Genomic DNA, 16,159 nt, shown 5'->3' with positions numbered 1-16,159 from the left:
ACAAACAAAAAGAAGTATACAGTAGATAATTGGAACATTTAAGTTAAATACACTGAAGCAACAAATATGTTATGATACATGAGTTTCTAATATTAAATTTTATGAACAAGAACATCACAATATATACCAGTTAAGAAGTAGAAACTGTAGCTTTAATACGTTAATAAATGAATAGTTGTGAATATATTGTTTTGTAGATATTTACTATCGTGTTGCAACACATAGGTGACATATTATCATTTTTTCTTGTGCGCAATAAGCTTTTAAAGACATTGTATTAAAATTGTTTTGACGCAAGACAATGTAATATGGTGTTCCTGCTCTATCCCTTGCGGAAACATTTTAAACATTTATTAATTGAATTATATTAAGAAATTTGATATAATACAATAATTGTTTTCAGACACGAGGAATATTTGTGCTATCTGTTTTTAACTTGGGAGTGAAAGAATAGAGGGAAGACAGCTGGTCATCACCAACCACTCTTGGCCTGTACTTTTATCAACAAATATTCGGATTAACACTCACTAATAACGCCTCCACTTATGAAAGAACCTGCATGCTTGGTATGACGGGGTCAGTTCTTTTATGCATAGCAGGAAATCGAAATAATTTGATGCGTTATCACTTTTAAATGTATTTAATAAATAGATATTAAGAAAAACAAAATATAGAATTTCTATTTTCCTCTTAACTGATAAAAACTTTGAACGGAATCACAGAGAATAGTACTATGTTATTAATTTGTTCTTTTTATCATTCACCTTCTCTCACATAAAAACTGTTTTTTTTCGCGGTTTTTATATCCTTTCACGTGTTGAAACAAAATTTTCAAAACCCAGTTTTTCAGTGTCAAGAACATATTTAATAATGAAGATCAGTTGTGTTACAAACATCCTCAATTTTGGACAAATCAACTCGAAAGAGCTTTATATATTCTCCCTATGGCTCTCTTCTTGATTGAGCTGTTGAAATACAAAGGTTAATTAGTAGAAACAGATGGAGGGAATAGAAATTTTAAAACGTAGCACGAAAGAAGCCATTCCACAAAGGAATATAACCCTGAAAAGTGCAGGTGACATTCAGTGTAAGAAAAAATAAAATACAAATTCAAATAAATTTTCATGAGTGAAAAAGAAAAATAAATTTTACCCAAAACAGTAAAGTATTATATCTTTATCGTGGTAATATATTATCCCAAAAGTTGGTGGTGGGTGGAGATTACTAGTTGCCTTCCCCATAGTCTTCCACTGCTAAAGTAAGGACGGCTAGCGCAGATAACCATCGTAAAGCTTCGCGCAAAATTCAAACCAAACGACTCAAGCTTTAGTTATATTTCGATATTATATAAGCGCATAACATTTTTGAAAAAGGAGGGAATTTAGTTTGTGGTTAGAACACATAACTCCCAAGCTGAGGGTCAGGTGTTCGAATTTTATCGCTAAAGATACATTATATCATTATGTGTATGTGTGTGTGTTATCTTATTGCAAAGCCACATCGGACTATTTGCTGAGTCCACCGAAGGGAATAGATTTATATCATTGTGGTAAGTTACACTATTTGTTGATAAAAGAGTAGCACAATAGTTGGCTGTGTGTGGTCTGGGTCTTTGTTGTAGTCTTGGAAGGACTAAATAAACAAAGTTAACTGTTAAATTGTTGTGGACTTCACTTGAACACTTGGATGCTACTGTAATTTGTTGTGGATTTGAACACTTGTATACCTCCCGAAATTGTTGTGGACATTACTTGAAGACTAGTTTGCTGCTGTAAATTGTTGAAGAATTTACTTGAATTTGTATGCTGCTATAAACTGTTGTAATCTTTACTTGAATACTTGTGCAATGTTGTGATTTATTTGGGACATTGCTTGACTACTTTTACACTGCTGTATATTGTTAAGTCTTTACTTGAACACTTGTTTGCTTCTCTAAATTGTTGTGGACTTTACTTGAACACTTGTACATTGCTGTAAATTGTTGTGGTCTTTAAATGAACAGTAGTATGCTGCGGCAAGTTATTTCGGACTTCATTTGAAAACTAGTATGCTACGGTAAATTATCGAGTACTTTACCTGAACACTTGTATGTTGTTGTAACTTGTTGTAGTCTTTACTTGAAAACGTGTACACTCCTGTAAATTTGTTTGGTCTTTACATAACACTAGTACACTGCTGTATAGTGTTATGTCCTTACATAAACACTGCAATGCTGCTGTAAATATTTTTGGACATTACTTGAACACTTATACACAGCTGAATGTTGTTGTAGTCTTCACTTGAAGACTAGTAATGTTCTCTAAATTCTGGAGGATTTTATTTCAACTCTAGTATGCTGTTATAACTTTTGTGGACTTCATTTGAACACTTATATGCTGCTGTCAAGTGTTGAGGACTTTACTTGAATACTTGTACGTTGCTCTAAATTTTTGTTCACTCTACCTTGAACTTCTCTACAGTGCTTTAAGGTGTTGTGGACTTTAGTTGATCTCTAGTACACTGTTCTAAATTGTTGTGTCTTTACTTGAACACTTGTATGCTGCTCTAAATAAAAATAAACCAGTACAAAGGAACACTTTTATATATTGATAAATATATCCAACAAATAAGCACGCCCTTTACATTCCTACACACAATTATACAACCGCCTTCAACCATGTGGTCAGCTACTGATCAGTAACCCTTTCATTCTTTGTGAACCTGACGATGACCGAAGAAGGTCGAAACATTGTTCGCTTCTCTACTGGTGCTTTCTCTACTCATACCAGTAGTTTTTAAACATATAATTTTCTCTACAAGTGGGTTTTCTCGTCATCACTTTAGTTAGCCCTGTCTCATTTATCACGTACGTGGGTAATTTGCCACTATTGGACCTAAACGTTGGTTTTGCGTAACAATATACTGACGATGTAGCGGTCTGGAAAAGCGCCCCCACTCGTTCATTAGCATTAACAAACTTTCAACCTGTCCTAAACAACTTAGAGGAATACTGTCAAAATCATAGAAAAATAAACATAGCAAAATACCAAGTAATACTGTTCACAAGATTAAGTAAATTAACAAAGAGATTCACCTAAGTTATACATGAACGGAATACTTTTACAGACTGCTACATCGGTAAAATTTTTGGCTGAATCTACAATACCAGATAACAGTACACTAAAATCAATGCATTTCTCCAGATAATATAATAAAAATATACAAAACATACATTATAATTATTATAGAATACACATGTCCAGCCTGGTTAAAAACAACACATAAACTACACAAACTGCAGAAAATACAAAATTCTGTCATGATCACATCATATAAAGTACCGCGCAGCACTTCATCAGTTTGGTTGTTTTGGAATTTCGCACAAAGCTACTCGAGGGCTATCTGTGCCAGCCGTCCCTAATTTTGTAGTGTAAGACTAGAGTGAAGGCAGTTAGTCATCACCACCCACCGTCAACTCTTGGGCTACTCTTTTACCAACAAAGAGTGGGATTGACCGTAACATTATAACACCCTCACGGCTGGGGGCGGGTGAGAATGCTTGGCGCGATTCGGGCGCGAACCCGCAACCCTCGGATTACGAGTCGCGCGCCTTACGCGCTTGTCCATGCCGGGCCTCACTTCATCAGCATTCATACATAAATAAATAAGCAAACATTATCCGATAGACTCTTGCATAATGCACTGAATTATTTTGCTAAAAATAAACATAAAAATGATTTACCGTGTGATCTTGGTAGATACCACGTACATGGTTAACGTAGTTCTGAGTACCTCTCTCCTAGGCCCGGCATATCCAGGTGGTTAAGGCACTCGACTCGTAATCTGGGGGTCACGGGTTCGAATCTCTGTCACGCCAAACATGCTCGCTCTTTCAGCAATGGAGGCATTATAAAGTGACGGTCAATCCCAATATTTGTTGGTAAAACAGTAGCCCGAGAGTTGATGATGGGTGGTGATGATTAATTGCCTTCCCTCTACCCCTGCTGGTACAGCGGTACATCTCCGGATTTACACCGCTTAAATTAGGGGTTCTATTCCTCTCGGTGGGCTCCCTCTAGTCTTACATTGCTAAACCTCTCTCCTAAAAATATAAATTAAGCCAGCCACCAAACACTAGATCTTCTGATTTAGTTTTATATACATACATATTTTATAAAGATTTTTATGTAATTAGATTTTTAAAAAAATTAAGCCATTGTATGTACACTGCCCTGAAAGGGGCCGAAGTAAGTGTGGGTTACTCTGGCCTTCAAGCACCACAACTTCATCATGATATTAGCTGGAAATTGAAGTTAGAAATGGAGGAAGAGGTGTTTTGCACCTGACCCTCAAGTTATCAGCATACCCCAATACTCATAAAAGAAGAAAAGGTTCCCATATTTCCGTAGTACGTTGAGGTCGAAAATCAACCAGTACCGTATACAGGTAATTCCGTATAAAATAAAATATTTAAAAAAACGCCTTACAAAATAAATAACTACCGTGTCCAGAAAATGTTAGCTTGCAGTTTTATTTAACGTGTTTTTCGTGAGATGTCCTTGTGAACAAATATAATCTGGAATAAGTGAACCTGTTTTTGAACCTTGTAAAAAATGACCGAGTTCCTTTGAGCTGACACTCTATTGCTAAAGTAATATGTAAACAACGAAATGATTTCAAATCTTTGAAACACGGACTTTCGTACGACAGGACAAATTACGAAGATAACGGGTCGCTAGAGGTCAAGTAAACATTCAAGTGTTTGTTGAATGCTTTTATAATCACTTCTGTTGTAATGGTCTTGAGTTTACGGGAATTCATTGTTAAAAATTTCATTTCTCTTATAAATTTAATAGTGAGGCTCACGAACCTTAAAATTAGAAAAGATCAAGTCTTTATTCCAAATTTTTATAGAATGTGTCACACTTGAACTAAAAGTTTTGGCTACGAATTTCATTTTCGATTCTTGCGTTTATCGTGGTTGAGGTACTCGACTCGTAATCCGAGGGTCGCGGGTTAGAATCCCAATCACACCAAACATTCCCTTCCTTTCAGCCGTTGGGGCATTCTAAATGAGGGTGAATCCTACTATTCGTTGGTAAAAGAGTAGCCCAAGAGTTGGCGGTGGGTGGTGATGACAAGCTGCCTTCCCATTAATCCTAAAATGCTAAATTAGGGGCGGTTAGCGAAGAGAGCCCTTGAGTAACTTTGCGCGAAATTCAAAACAAACTAGGGATGACTAGCACAGATAACGCTCGTGTAGCTTTCCGCGAAATTAAAAGAGAAAAACATCAGTTATTTAAAATGGGTGTTGTAACATGGAAGTGCAAAATGACTTCGCATGATACGATATGCAGAGCCCACCATTTGTGAACTATATGAAGATAACGTAATTATTTAACAATTGAAAAGTATTTTGACGCTGAACCGAACAAAATATCAGAGCTTACCTGAAATCTACGTTGATAAAAACTGTACAAAAACAAATCTCATAATATTTATTTTATCCTGCAAGTATAGAAGGAGGTAAGAAAGAAACTTGATGTTGATATATGTATTGATAAACGTTGTCCATCTGTCTACCTGTGTGGTACTTATTGCCTAAACCACTATTTACAGAACTTGCAACTTGGGGGGAACGGGGAGGACTGCGATCAGTGAATTGAGAGTCAAATTGAATCTAGCCTATCGTGTTTTCAATGTGCATATTTCTTTTGTGTGTTTGTATGCTTGTGGTTAAATTCAAAATTACAAAGTAGAATATATGTTGTTGTTATTTTCCATCAAGAATAATGAAACCTGGTTTCTAGCATTATAAGACCATAGACTTACCGCTGATCCGCTGTTTTCAGGTAACGCAAGCTACATAATTGACTGTCTCTGCTTTCCTCACTACAAGCATCGAAACGCGGTTTTTAGCGTTATTAATCCAACAACTTACTGTTGTGCACCTAGAGGCTTCATGTGGATGCCGTAGAGATTTCATATGTTTGTATTTTTGTTGAAAAAAAAACGGAAATATAAATATAAGCTTTATATTTACGCGGTTAAAGTCACGAATAATCCGTATAAAATATAATTTTTTTCTTATTATTTATTTATTATTATTACCATTAAAGGTTTCATTGTATTTCTCTCTCTTTAACAGTTTTTAAAGCTGTTATTAGATCTGAAAAAGGTTATAAGTAAAGTAGATTTTCTTTCTCTGCTCTCGTCTTATGATTGGTTATTATTGCGGCTGATGTGGTTGTAAGGGCTTTCAACTAAAAACTGGCATTATGGTCTAAAAGAGAAACAACTAAATTGTTTATAGCTTGCCCCATGATACATGAACTAGTGTTCCGATGAAGTTGTACAGTGTACGAATACGTCAATACATTGGATTCGTTTCACTGACAGGCTACACCAGTGTCAGTAAATAAAACCACAGCCATATCAACTTACAAAGAAGTAGACGCACCTCAAAACGAGAAATGAAGTCGATCATGTTTTGTTCTCATGGTTTCCGAAAGGTCAGAGCTGTCGACTTGTATTGACTCTCACTTTATAATGATTTCACTTCCCGTATAACCTCACAGTGTTATTTCTTCTTTTTTCACGACTCCAGAAGATGGAAAGTAACTTAAGACACTAAAATGGCCTGGTTCGTATGTCATTGCATGTGAAAAGATCAATGACATTGCACAGAAAACAGTATTTACAAAATGTTTTTTAACGCAATCTTTAGGGACATGAAATAAGCTAATGGTACATTTCGGTTGTTTCATTCTCTGAGCCAAACTAAACCTATTAAATTGAAAAAAAAAGTTGGCCATTATCATTTATATATTGATCAAGATTTTTTTAAAACTCACTCAAATTTACTGTTTTCAAAATATTTGAATTTAACCCATTCCACAAGGCAATCACACTGTAAGAAAAATAAAACTGTCTTCAGCTAAGACAACTTCTATTTTGTATAAATCTGTATTTGTTTCCCCTAGTTCTATAATTATCGATGTTAGGTACGAAAAATTTGATTCATCAACATTATCAGTTCCAATCTTAAACATTTCATTCAGATCCTCTCCAACCCTAATTTTAACCTCTACTCGAATCCGGCATGGCAGGGTGGATAAAGCACTCGACAAGTAATTCGATGGATGCGGGTTCGAATTCTCGTCACAAAAACATTCTCGCCCTTTCACCCGTTGGGGCGTTATAATATTACGATCAATCCCACTATTCATTGGGAAAAGAGTAGCCCAAGAGTTGGCGGTGGGCGGGATGACTAGCTGCCTTTCCTCTAGATTTACACTGCTAAATTAAGGACGGCTATTGCAGATAGCTCTCGTGTAGCTTTGCGCGAAATCCAAAACAAACTAACCTCTACTCACAATCCAACACCTCCATTCCAAGTACCATTTTATTAACCCTCTTCTGAACCCTTTTCAGCAATTCAATGTCTTTCCTAAGGTAATGAGCCTAAGACTGAATGCAATACTTCAAATGTGACCTAATAATTAATCTTTATAATAAAATTATAACTTGTTTAGACTTGTATTCAACATTGCTTTATATACAACCTAAAATCATATTTATCCTTCCACAAGCAACAGCACATTGCCTCGAAAAGACTGATGAACCATTGTACACAGACCCTTTTTTTTATAACACTGTTAAGGTTATTTCCATCCAAATTATACTTATAATTAAAGTATTAAAATCCACATAGAACATCTTGCATTTATCATAATTAAAACCCATCTTCCATTTATTTGTGAAACTCACTAAATAATCTAAATCCTATTATAAAGAAGCAGAATCCTCTTTACAGACAGCAACACGAAAGATGTTAACATGATAATCAATTCAAGTAATGTATTTGCCATTCCTTCATTTATTTTACTGGTTTAAATCAAAAACAGCAGTGATCCTAACACTGACCTCTGAGGTACACCACTTTTGATATTAATGTAGTTTGAGTAAACATCACATATAACAACCTTCTATTTTCATCCATCAATCCACTCTACTATCTAAACTGTACTCTACCGACCAAAGATATCGAAACCGAGATTTTAGCGTTATAAGTTTACGGACATTTTTTGGCCATTATCTTTAAATCATTTTATCAACCCTTTGAACTTATCAGTGAGTTCCTCTGACTCACTCTTCCCTGTATAGTTAACCTTTACATGTATAACAATGACACCTAGTATTGTGAATAAACTTTTGATTACCTTTCAACGCGCCATCATCTTCGAAATATCAAATTATTTACATGTTTAATTTCGATATTTTAGTAGCTTTTACACTAATCTTTAGCCACCCTAGTTTAAAACAATACACCAAATACATAATTTTGTTACGAAAGTTGAAATATATATATATAAAAATATATATCCCAGTAAACATGTTAAAAAAAGTTAATATTTAGCATGATTAATATAAACCCATTTAGATATGTCTAAACAATCCCATATATTAACTTTGCTTCTTTATAACTGTGGAATTTACGTCTTCTACCCGCTTTATTTTGACGTCTCCATAAAATCTAAACACAAACTAAATTGTTGCTTGAGATAAACCGTTTGAATACTACTGTACATATTAAATATTACTATAACAGCTGATCGTATCAACAAAATACAGTGGATTCTTTTTACTTTGTAAATTAAACCAAAACCTTTTACAAACTCTCAGACGAATATGTCTTATTTGCACTGTTATTCTCGTCACAGCAATACAAGAACTCTGATCTTTGGATTGACCAATTACGAGAGTGCTCTTGTGCGATATGATCTAGAATTGACACACATCGTATCATTTGAAAGGAAATCAAATCACGAGGAAAGCGACGAAGTTAAACATTTTACTGCCCTCTAACTTGAGAAACTGTTACTAGTCAATCACCTAGTTAAGGCAGTTACAATCGACAATTTGGGGATTAAATTGATTTACAGCCTTAATACTGTAACACTGGCCACTAAGCAACCCGATTGTAACACAGTCTAGAGATAAGCCAAAAGTTCGAATTGGAAAAACGTGTTTGTTAACAATGGAAAAAATTCCTGTTACTGATGTTCAAGAAATCAGTAAGTGAACGATTTATTTGTAATTATCTTGTAATAGTAAGGAACGGGTCATGTTACATTAACAATAAATTAAATTATTAGTTACGGGTCTGGGAGAGGTTTTTGTAAGAAATGCATATAACACTGTTTCAATTATTCATTCTCTGTTGTTCGTCATTACGAAGTGTTTACGACGTTCTTTGTCAAGATACAACAAACAAAGCCTCAGTCGGAATTGTGTACTCTCGTATAGCAAAGTCACATTAAACTACATGCTGAGTCCATAGAGGGGAATCGAACCCCTAATTTTAGCGTTGCAAATCAGTAGACTTACCGCTGTACCAGCGTTGGTCTATAAGTTAGACAAAATATGAAACTCAGTATATTGTATGGCCTTAGAAGTGAACGATTTTTTCCATCATTTTAATTTAGCAAATCAATCTTTACTTTTTCAGGTGTGCAGGTTCAAGGAGAACCAAGTAATGATGCATTTCGAAGAGGTGCATCAGAAGGTCATCGCAGTTTGTTTGAATATGGTTTTTTATACATTAAAAACCACGGGATTCCTGAAAATCTGGTATGTTGTAAAATAATATTTTTCTCACCGTAAAACACTTTTTGTGCAATCGAATAAACTTTAAAATAGTGTTTATTATTATTATTATTAACAAAGTTTCGATATTGATTTTGATGTGAAAAAAATATGATTAATTTAGTCAGTGAATATAAGACAACAAATGATTAGAAGTAATGTACATCCTTTGTTTGCATTAATTCCTGTTCTCGCTTCATCTGAAGAGGCAATTTCCCATCTTTCATTAACAAACCGGGGCAAACGATTGTAGATGTAGAAGAAGTGTCAACCTACATAATAAAGATTTTTTCAGGAATAAGCGAATGAACTTGTGGAGGACTACCTCCGAATAATGAATTTCTTACGTAATTTGGAACAAATGAAGTATTCGCGGCTGAACTTCGCCCTATACTTTCAGCTAGTCTCTATCGTTTTAATGTTTGGTTCGCTCTTTGTGGTTTAAACCTTTGATTTGCTTTGGTGGAACACAGGTCCTTAGGGCCTTGTATCCCTGTTATATTAATCTTCGCTGTAGCTCTCACAGTTTCCTCTTTTTAGTATCATCTATAAATACTCTTTTTCTATGTATATTTGATTCAAATGATCATGTAACATATCATATCAAGAAACACCTGCTTTTCTGGGTTAGTAATTGCTCACTTAAGTCTTTCAATTCATCTGGACTGTCACTACGAGAAGTTCATGTTTAATACTTCAGGAATTGAGGTGATGCATTTAGTAGCACACGTACTTTGGTGTTAGCCCTAGAATTTACCAATTCGTTTCTTCCTATGGTTTATATTGATTGATGACTACATAATAAAAGTGAACATGTTCACGGACATGATTTGCACTTGGAGTCCTCAGATTACAAGTCACTTTCCCTAACCATCGAGGAATACAAAGTTTTAATCAACATAGAAATATCACTTAATAACGATCTCACGACTGAAAAGACAAGCATGTTGGAGGATGGGAATCGAATTTGTAATACTTAGATTATGAGCTCAGTGATTCCCAGTGACCAGGCAATGTCGTACTTCAACCAAACAAGTAAATTGATACATTGAAGATATAACTCAAGACAATGATTAAATATAGCTTAGAATACAAAAAATAAATATTATAGCGTCGTATTCGTTTTCTGTTTCAATGTCCCAGCACCAGAAATTTACGGTCACCTTAATTCGAGAAAAATAATTAAGATACAAAAATTTTACATCAAATGCGGGCACTCTTTGTACCTGACAGAAAAAACGTTCAATTTGTCCACTCCAAAATTATTGATTTCACATAATACAATTACCATAACTATCGTACGTCTACAAAAATTATGTATCTAAAGGCTTCAATACATTCCTCCCATTCGTAACATTAGCATAATTTTCTGCAGTAAAGCAAGTAAATAAAGATGGCTTAGATTTCGGGTATGTTAATCATGTATAAAGGCCCGATATGGCCAAGAGCGTTAAGGCGTGCGACTCGTAATCCGAGGGTCGCGGGTTCGCGTCGCGCTTAACATGCTCGCCCTCCCAACCGTGGGGGCGTTATAATGTTACAATCAATCCCACTATTCGTTGGTAAAAGAATAGCCTAAGAGTTGGCGGTGGGTGGTGATGACTAGCTGCCTTCCCTTTAGTCTTACACTGCTAAATTAAGGACGGCTCGGTGCAGTGGGTAACAACCTACTCACTTAAATACCTGTTGAAGAATCCGCAAGTGATTGCGGGCCTATGTTCCCAGATGGAATCGAGAGATGAATAAATCACGTATAAGCACACAATGACATCGGACGAAATTTTAATAAATTTTATTATTTCTTACAGTACTTGTATATTACAGCTCTTTTTTTAGTATTTTAATAAATATTTCTCGAATGTTCCTGAAATAAAACATAAAAATATTTAATCTCAACAATTAAAGGTGAGATATTATTTACTTTGTAATTGTTACAAGTGTTAATAAACATCAGGAGATTTCTCATTTGAAGTGTGGTTTTGATTAACTGTATTTGACGTAACATATTAGTATTAGGCTTACTATACGTTTCACAAAACAATTCGATATTCTGTCCTTTAGAAGTTTTCAAAAATTGTATGTAACAGAATTTCAACACTATCGTGTCCGTAATATTCTGTATTTAATGACATACTTAGTGCTGTTGGAATACCTTACAGTTTTCCTTTTATTGGAAAATCCTAAAAATACTAAATAAAAATACAATACAGTTAAAACGTAAGAAACCTATATAATAACAGCTTATCACAAACATAATTAAATACAAAATTAAATTAAAAAATACAAGTTAAAAACAAAATTAAATGGTTTTTCTTAATTTCTTCTAATAATCAAGCCTACAAAACTATTTCCCATCACAAATGTAGACTAATCTTGTCATTATTTAATGAACTTACTGTTCTTTCTTTCCATTAACATAACCGTCTGTAATAACAGGGAAATTTCGGCTGTACTTCTGTTTTACTTCTTTTGGCAACTTGAGAAACTCCTTGGATTTCTTATGTATATCGGATATCTTTGAAAATACAAATCAGCCAATGTCAGTTTTGTGTTAAGCACACAAGAAAAGTGGAGTTTAAAACTTTCACACACGTAAACATCAAAATATTATTCAACTTATACAAATCGATAAAACGCAACGAGCCAGTTGAGTCCAGACTTTACATTAGGGTGAGTTGTGACAGATACATCTAACTAAAGACCTAAAATGCCAGTTAAAGTTATCTAAATCTTTCGTAATTATTAAAATAAAACATTAAAGTAACTATTTATTTCATCTTCTATTCTAGTGTAGTTGTTTGGTGCATCAGGGACTGTTATATTAGAACAGGAAAACATTGATAAGAAATTATTTAGATAGTCACACAAACTCGACACCTCCAAACAATATATTTCAAACCAAAACATTCTTACAATTGTTATGGTGTGTATATTTAAGCTGAAAAAGCATAATTGTATTTAATTATGTTTGTGATAAGTAGTTATTATATAGGTTTTTTACGTTTTAACTGTATTGTATCTTTATTTCGTATTTTTAGGATTTTGCAATGAAAGGAAAAGTGTAAGGTATTTCAACAGCGCTAAGTATATCATTAAAAACAGAATATTACGGACACAATAGTGTTGAAATTCTGTTACATACAATTTTTGAAAACTTCTAAAGGACAGAATATCGAATTGTTTTCTGAAACCTATAGTTAGCCTAATACTAATATGTTACGTCAAATACAATTAATCAAAACACACACACACACTTCAAATGAGAAATATCCTGATGTCCATTAACACTTGTCACAATTACAAAGTAAATAATATCTCCCCTTTAATTATTGAGATTAAATATTTTTATGTTTATGTTTTATTTCACAAACATTCGAGAAATATTTATTAAAATACTAAAAATGAGCTATAATATACAAGTACTGTAAGAAATAATAAAAGTTATTAAAAGTTCGTCATATGTCATTGTGTGCTTATATGTGTTTAACATACCCGAAATCTAAGCTATCTTTATTTACTAGCATTACTGCAAAAAATTATGCTAATATTACGAATGGAAGGCTGGGGTTACAGCACACGCCAGTTTGGAAGGAAAGAGTAGATAAGTTATTTTTATTTATTCTATGGTATTGAAGCCTTTAGTAACATAGGTTTTGTAGACGTACGATAGTCATGGTAATTGTATTATGTGAAATCAATAATTGTGGTGTGGACAAATTGAACGTTTTCTCTGTCAGGTACATATAGTGCCCGTATTTGATGTAAAACTTTTGTATCTTAGCTATTTTTCTCGAATTAAGGTGACCGTAAATTCCTGGTGCTGGGACATTCAAACAGAAAACGAATACGACACTATAATATTTATTTTTTGTATTCTAAGCTATATTTAATCATTGTCTTGAGTTATATCTTCAACGTATTAATTTACTTGTTTGGTTGAAGTACGACATTGCCTGATCACTGGGAATCTGAGCTTATAATCTAAGTATTACGAATTCGATTCCCATCCTCCAACATGCTTGGCTTTTCAGTCGTGAGGTCGTTATTAAGTGATATTCCTATGTCGATTAAAACTTTGTATTCCTCGGTGGTTAGGGAACGTGACTTGTAATCTGAGGAGTCCAAGTTCAAATCATGTCCCTGAACATGTTCACCTTTATTATGTGACCATCAACCAATATAAACCATAGGAAGAAACGAATTGGTAAATTCCAGGGCTAACACCAAAGTACGTCTGCTTCCAAATGCATCACCTCAATTCCTGAAGTATTAAACATGAACTTCTCATAGTGACAGTCTAGATAAATTGAAAGACTTAAGCAAACAAATACTAACACAGAAAAGCAGGTGTTTCTTGTTAGGATATGTCACATGATCATTTGAATCAAATATATATAGAAAAAGAGTATTTATAGATGATACTAAAAAGAGAAAACTGTGAGAGCTACAGCGAAGATTAATATAACAGGGATACAATGCCCTAAGGACCTGTGTTCCACCAAAGCAAATCAAAGGTTTAAACCACAAAGAGCTAACCAAACATCAAAACGATAGAGACTAGCTGAAAGTATAGGGCGAAGTTCAGCCGCGAATACTTCATTTGTTCCAAATTACGTAAGAAATTCATTATTTGAAGGTAGTCCTCCACAAGTTCATTCGCTTATTCCTGAAAAAATCTTTATTATGTAGGTTGACACTTCTTCTACATCTACAATCGTTTGCCCCGGTTTGTTAATTAAAGATGGGAAATTGCCTCTTCAGATGAAGCGAGAACAGGAATGAATGCAAGCAAAGGATGGACATTTCGTCTAATATTCACTGACTAAATTATTCGAATTTTTTTCACATCAAAAACAATATCGAAAATTTGTTAATAATAATAATAAGAAACACTATCTTAAAGTTTATTCGATTGCACAAAAAGTGTTTTACGGTGAGACAAATAACATTTTACAACATACCAGATTTTCACGAATCCCATGGTTTTTAATGCATAAAAAACCACATTCAAACAAAGCGCGATGACCTTCTGATGCACCTCTTCGAAATGCAACATTACTTGGTTCTTATTGAACCTGCACACCTGAAAGTGTAAACATTTATTTGCTAAATTAAAATGATGGAAAAAATTGTTCACTTCTAAGGCCATACAATATACTGAGTTTCATATTTTGTCTAACTTATAGTCCAACGCTGGTACAGCGGTAAGTCTACTGATTTGCAAAGCTAAAATTAGGGGTTCGATTCCCCTCTATGGACTCAGCATGTAGCCTAATGTGACTTTGCTATACGAGGGTACACAATTCCGACTAAGGCTTTGTTTGTTGTATCTTGACAAAGGACGTCGTAAACAGTTAATAATGACGAACAACAGAGAATGAATAATTGAAATAATGTTATATGCACTTCTTACAAAAACCTCTCCCGGACCCGTAACTAACAATATAATTTATTGTGAATGTAACATGACACATTCGTTACTATTACAAGATAATTACAAATAAATCGTTTACTTACTGATTTCTTGAACATCAGTAACAGGAATTATTTCCAGTGTTAACAAACACATTTTTCCAATTCGAACTTTCTCCTTATCTCTGGACTTTGCTTCAATCAGGTTGCTTAGTAGCTAGTGTTACAGCATTAAGGCTGTAAATCAATTGAATCCCTGCGATAGCCTTTCCTAATTTAGCAATGTAAATCTAGAGGGAAGGAAGCTTGTCATCCCGCCCACCGCCAACTCTTGGGCTACTTTTTTACCAATGAATAGTGGGATTGATTGCACATTATAACGTCCCAACGGCTGAAAGAGTGAGAATGTTTTGTGTGACGAGGATTCGAACCCGCAACCATCGAATTACTTGTCGAGTGCTTTATCCACCCTGCCATGCCGGATTCGACTAGAGGTTAAAATTAGGGTTGGAGAGGATCTAAATGAAATGTTTAAGATTGGAACTGATAATTTTTCGTACCTAACATCGATAATTATAGAACTATGGGATACAAATACAGATTTAGACAAAGTAGAAGCTGTATTAGCTGAAGACAGTTTTATTTTTCTTACAGTGTGGTTGCCTTGTGGAATGGGTTAAATTCAAATATTTCGAAAACAGTAAATTTGAGTGAGTTAAAAAAATGTTGATAAATATATAAATGATAATGGCCAACTTTGTTTTTCAATTTAATAGGTTTAGTTTGGCTCAGAGAATGAAACAACCGAAATGTACCAATAGCTTACTTCATGTCCGTAAAGATTACGTTAAAAAACATTTTGTAAATACTGTTTACTGTGCAATGTCATTGATCTTTTCACATGTGAAGACATACGAACCAGGCCACGTAGTAATTAATATTATATCGACCTACTATCTAAAATTATTTTTCATATTTTGTTGTGGTGATAATTATAATAAAAAAGAAGAAATAACATGGTGAGATTATACGGGTAGTGAAATCAATATAAAGTGAGAATCAATACAAGTCGAAAGCTATGACCTTTAGGAAACAATGAGAAAGAACAGGATCGACTTCG

The 16,159-nt window shown here is 34.2% G+C and overlaps 1 protein-coding gene and 1 long non-coding RNA gene across 2 annotated transcripts in view; one reads left to right on the top strand and one right to left on the bottom strand.

Annotated features, from left to right (window-relative positions):
* The window catches only part of LOC143243895 (uncharacterized), a 28,408-nt gene that overhangs the window by 6,130 nt on the left and 6,119 nt on the right, over positions 1-16,159 (bottom strand). Inside the window, exon 2 of the long non-coding RNA XR_013024804.1 lies at positions 12,024-12,142. This is a non-coding gene — a long non-coding RNA (uncharacterized LOC143243895). The remainder of the gene's footprint in view (positions 1-12,023; positions 12,143-16,159) is intronic.
* The window catches only part of LOC143243888 (putative iron/ascorbate oxidoreductase DDB_G0283291), a 238,734-nt gene continuing 231,485 nt past the window's right edge, over positions 8,911-16,159 (top strand). The window contains exons 1-2 of the mRNA XM_076487656.1: positions 8,911-9,056; positions 9,491-9,612. Of these exons, the coding sequence (XP_076343771.1) occupies positions 9,020-9,056; positions 9,491-9,612 (159 nt within the window). The 5' untranslated portion in view covers positions 8,911-9,019. The remainder of the gene's footprint in view (positions 9,057-9,490; positions 9,613-16,159) is intronic.

Source organism: Tachypleus tridentatus, chromosome 2 (assembly GCF_004210375.1).
Source record: "Tachypleus tridentatus isolate NWPU-2018 chromosome 2, ASM421037v1, whole genome shotgun sequence".
In the NCBI taxonomy this organism is placed as follows: Eukaryota; Metazoa; Arthropoda; class Merostomata; order Xiphosura; family Limulidae; genus Tachypleus; species Tachypleus tridentatus.
The sequence above is the reverse complement of the archived record's forward strand: the minus strand, read 5'-3'. Positions and strand labels throughout refer to the sequence as shown.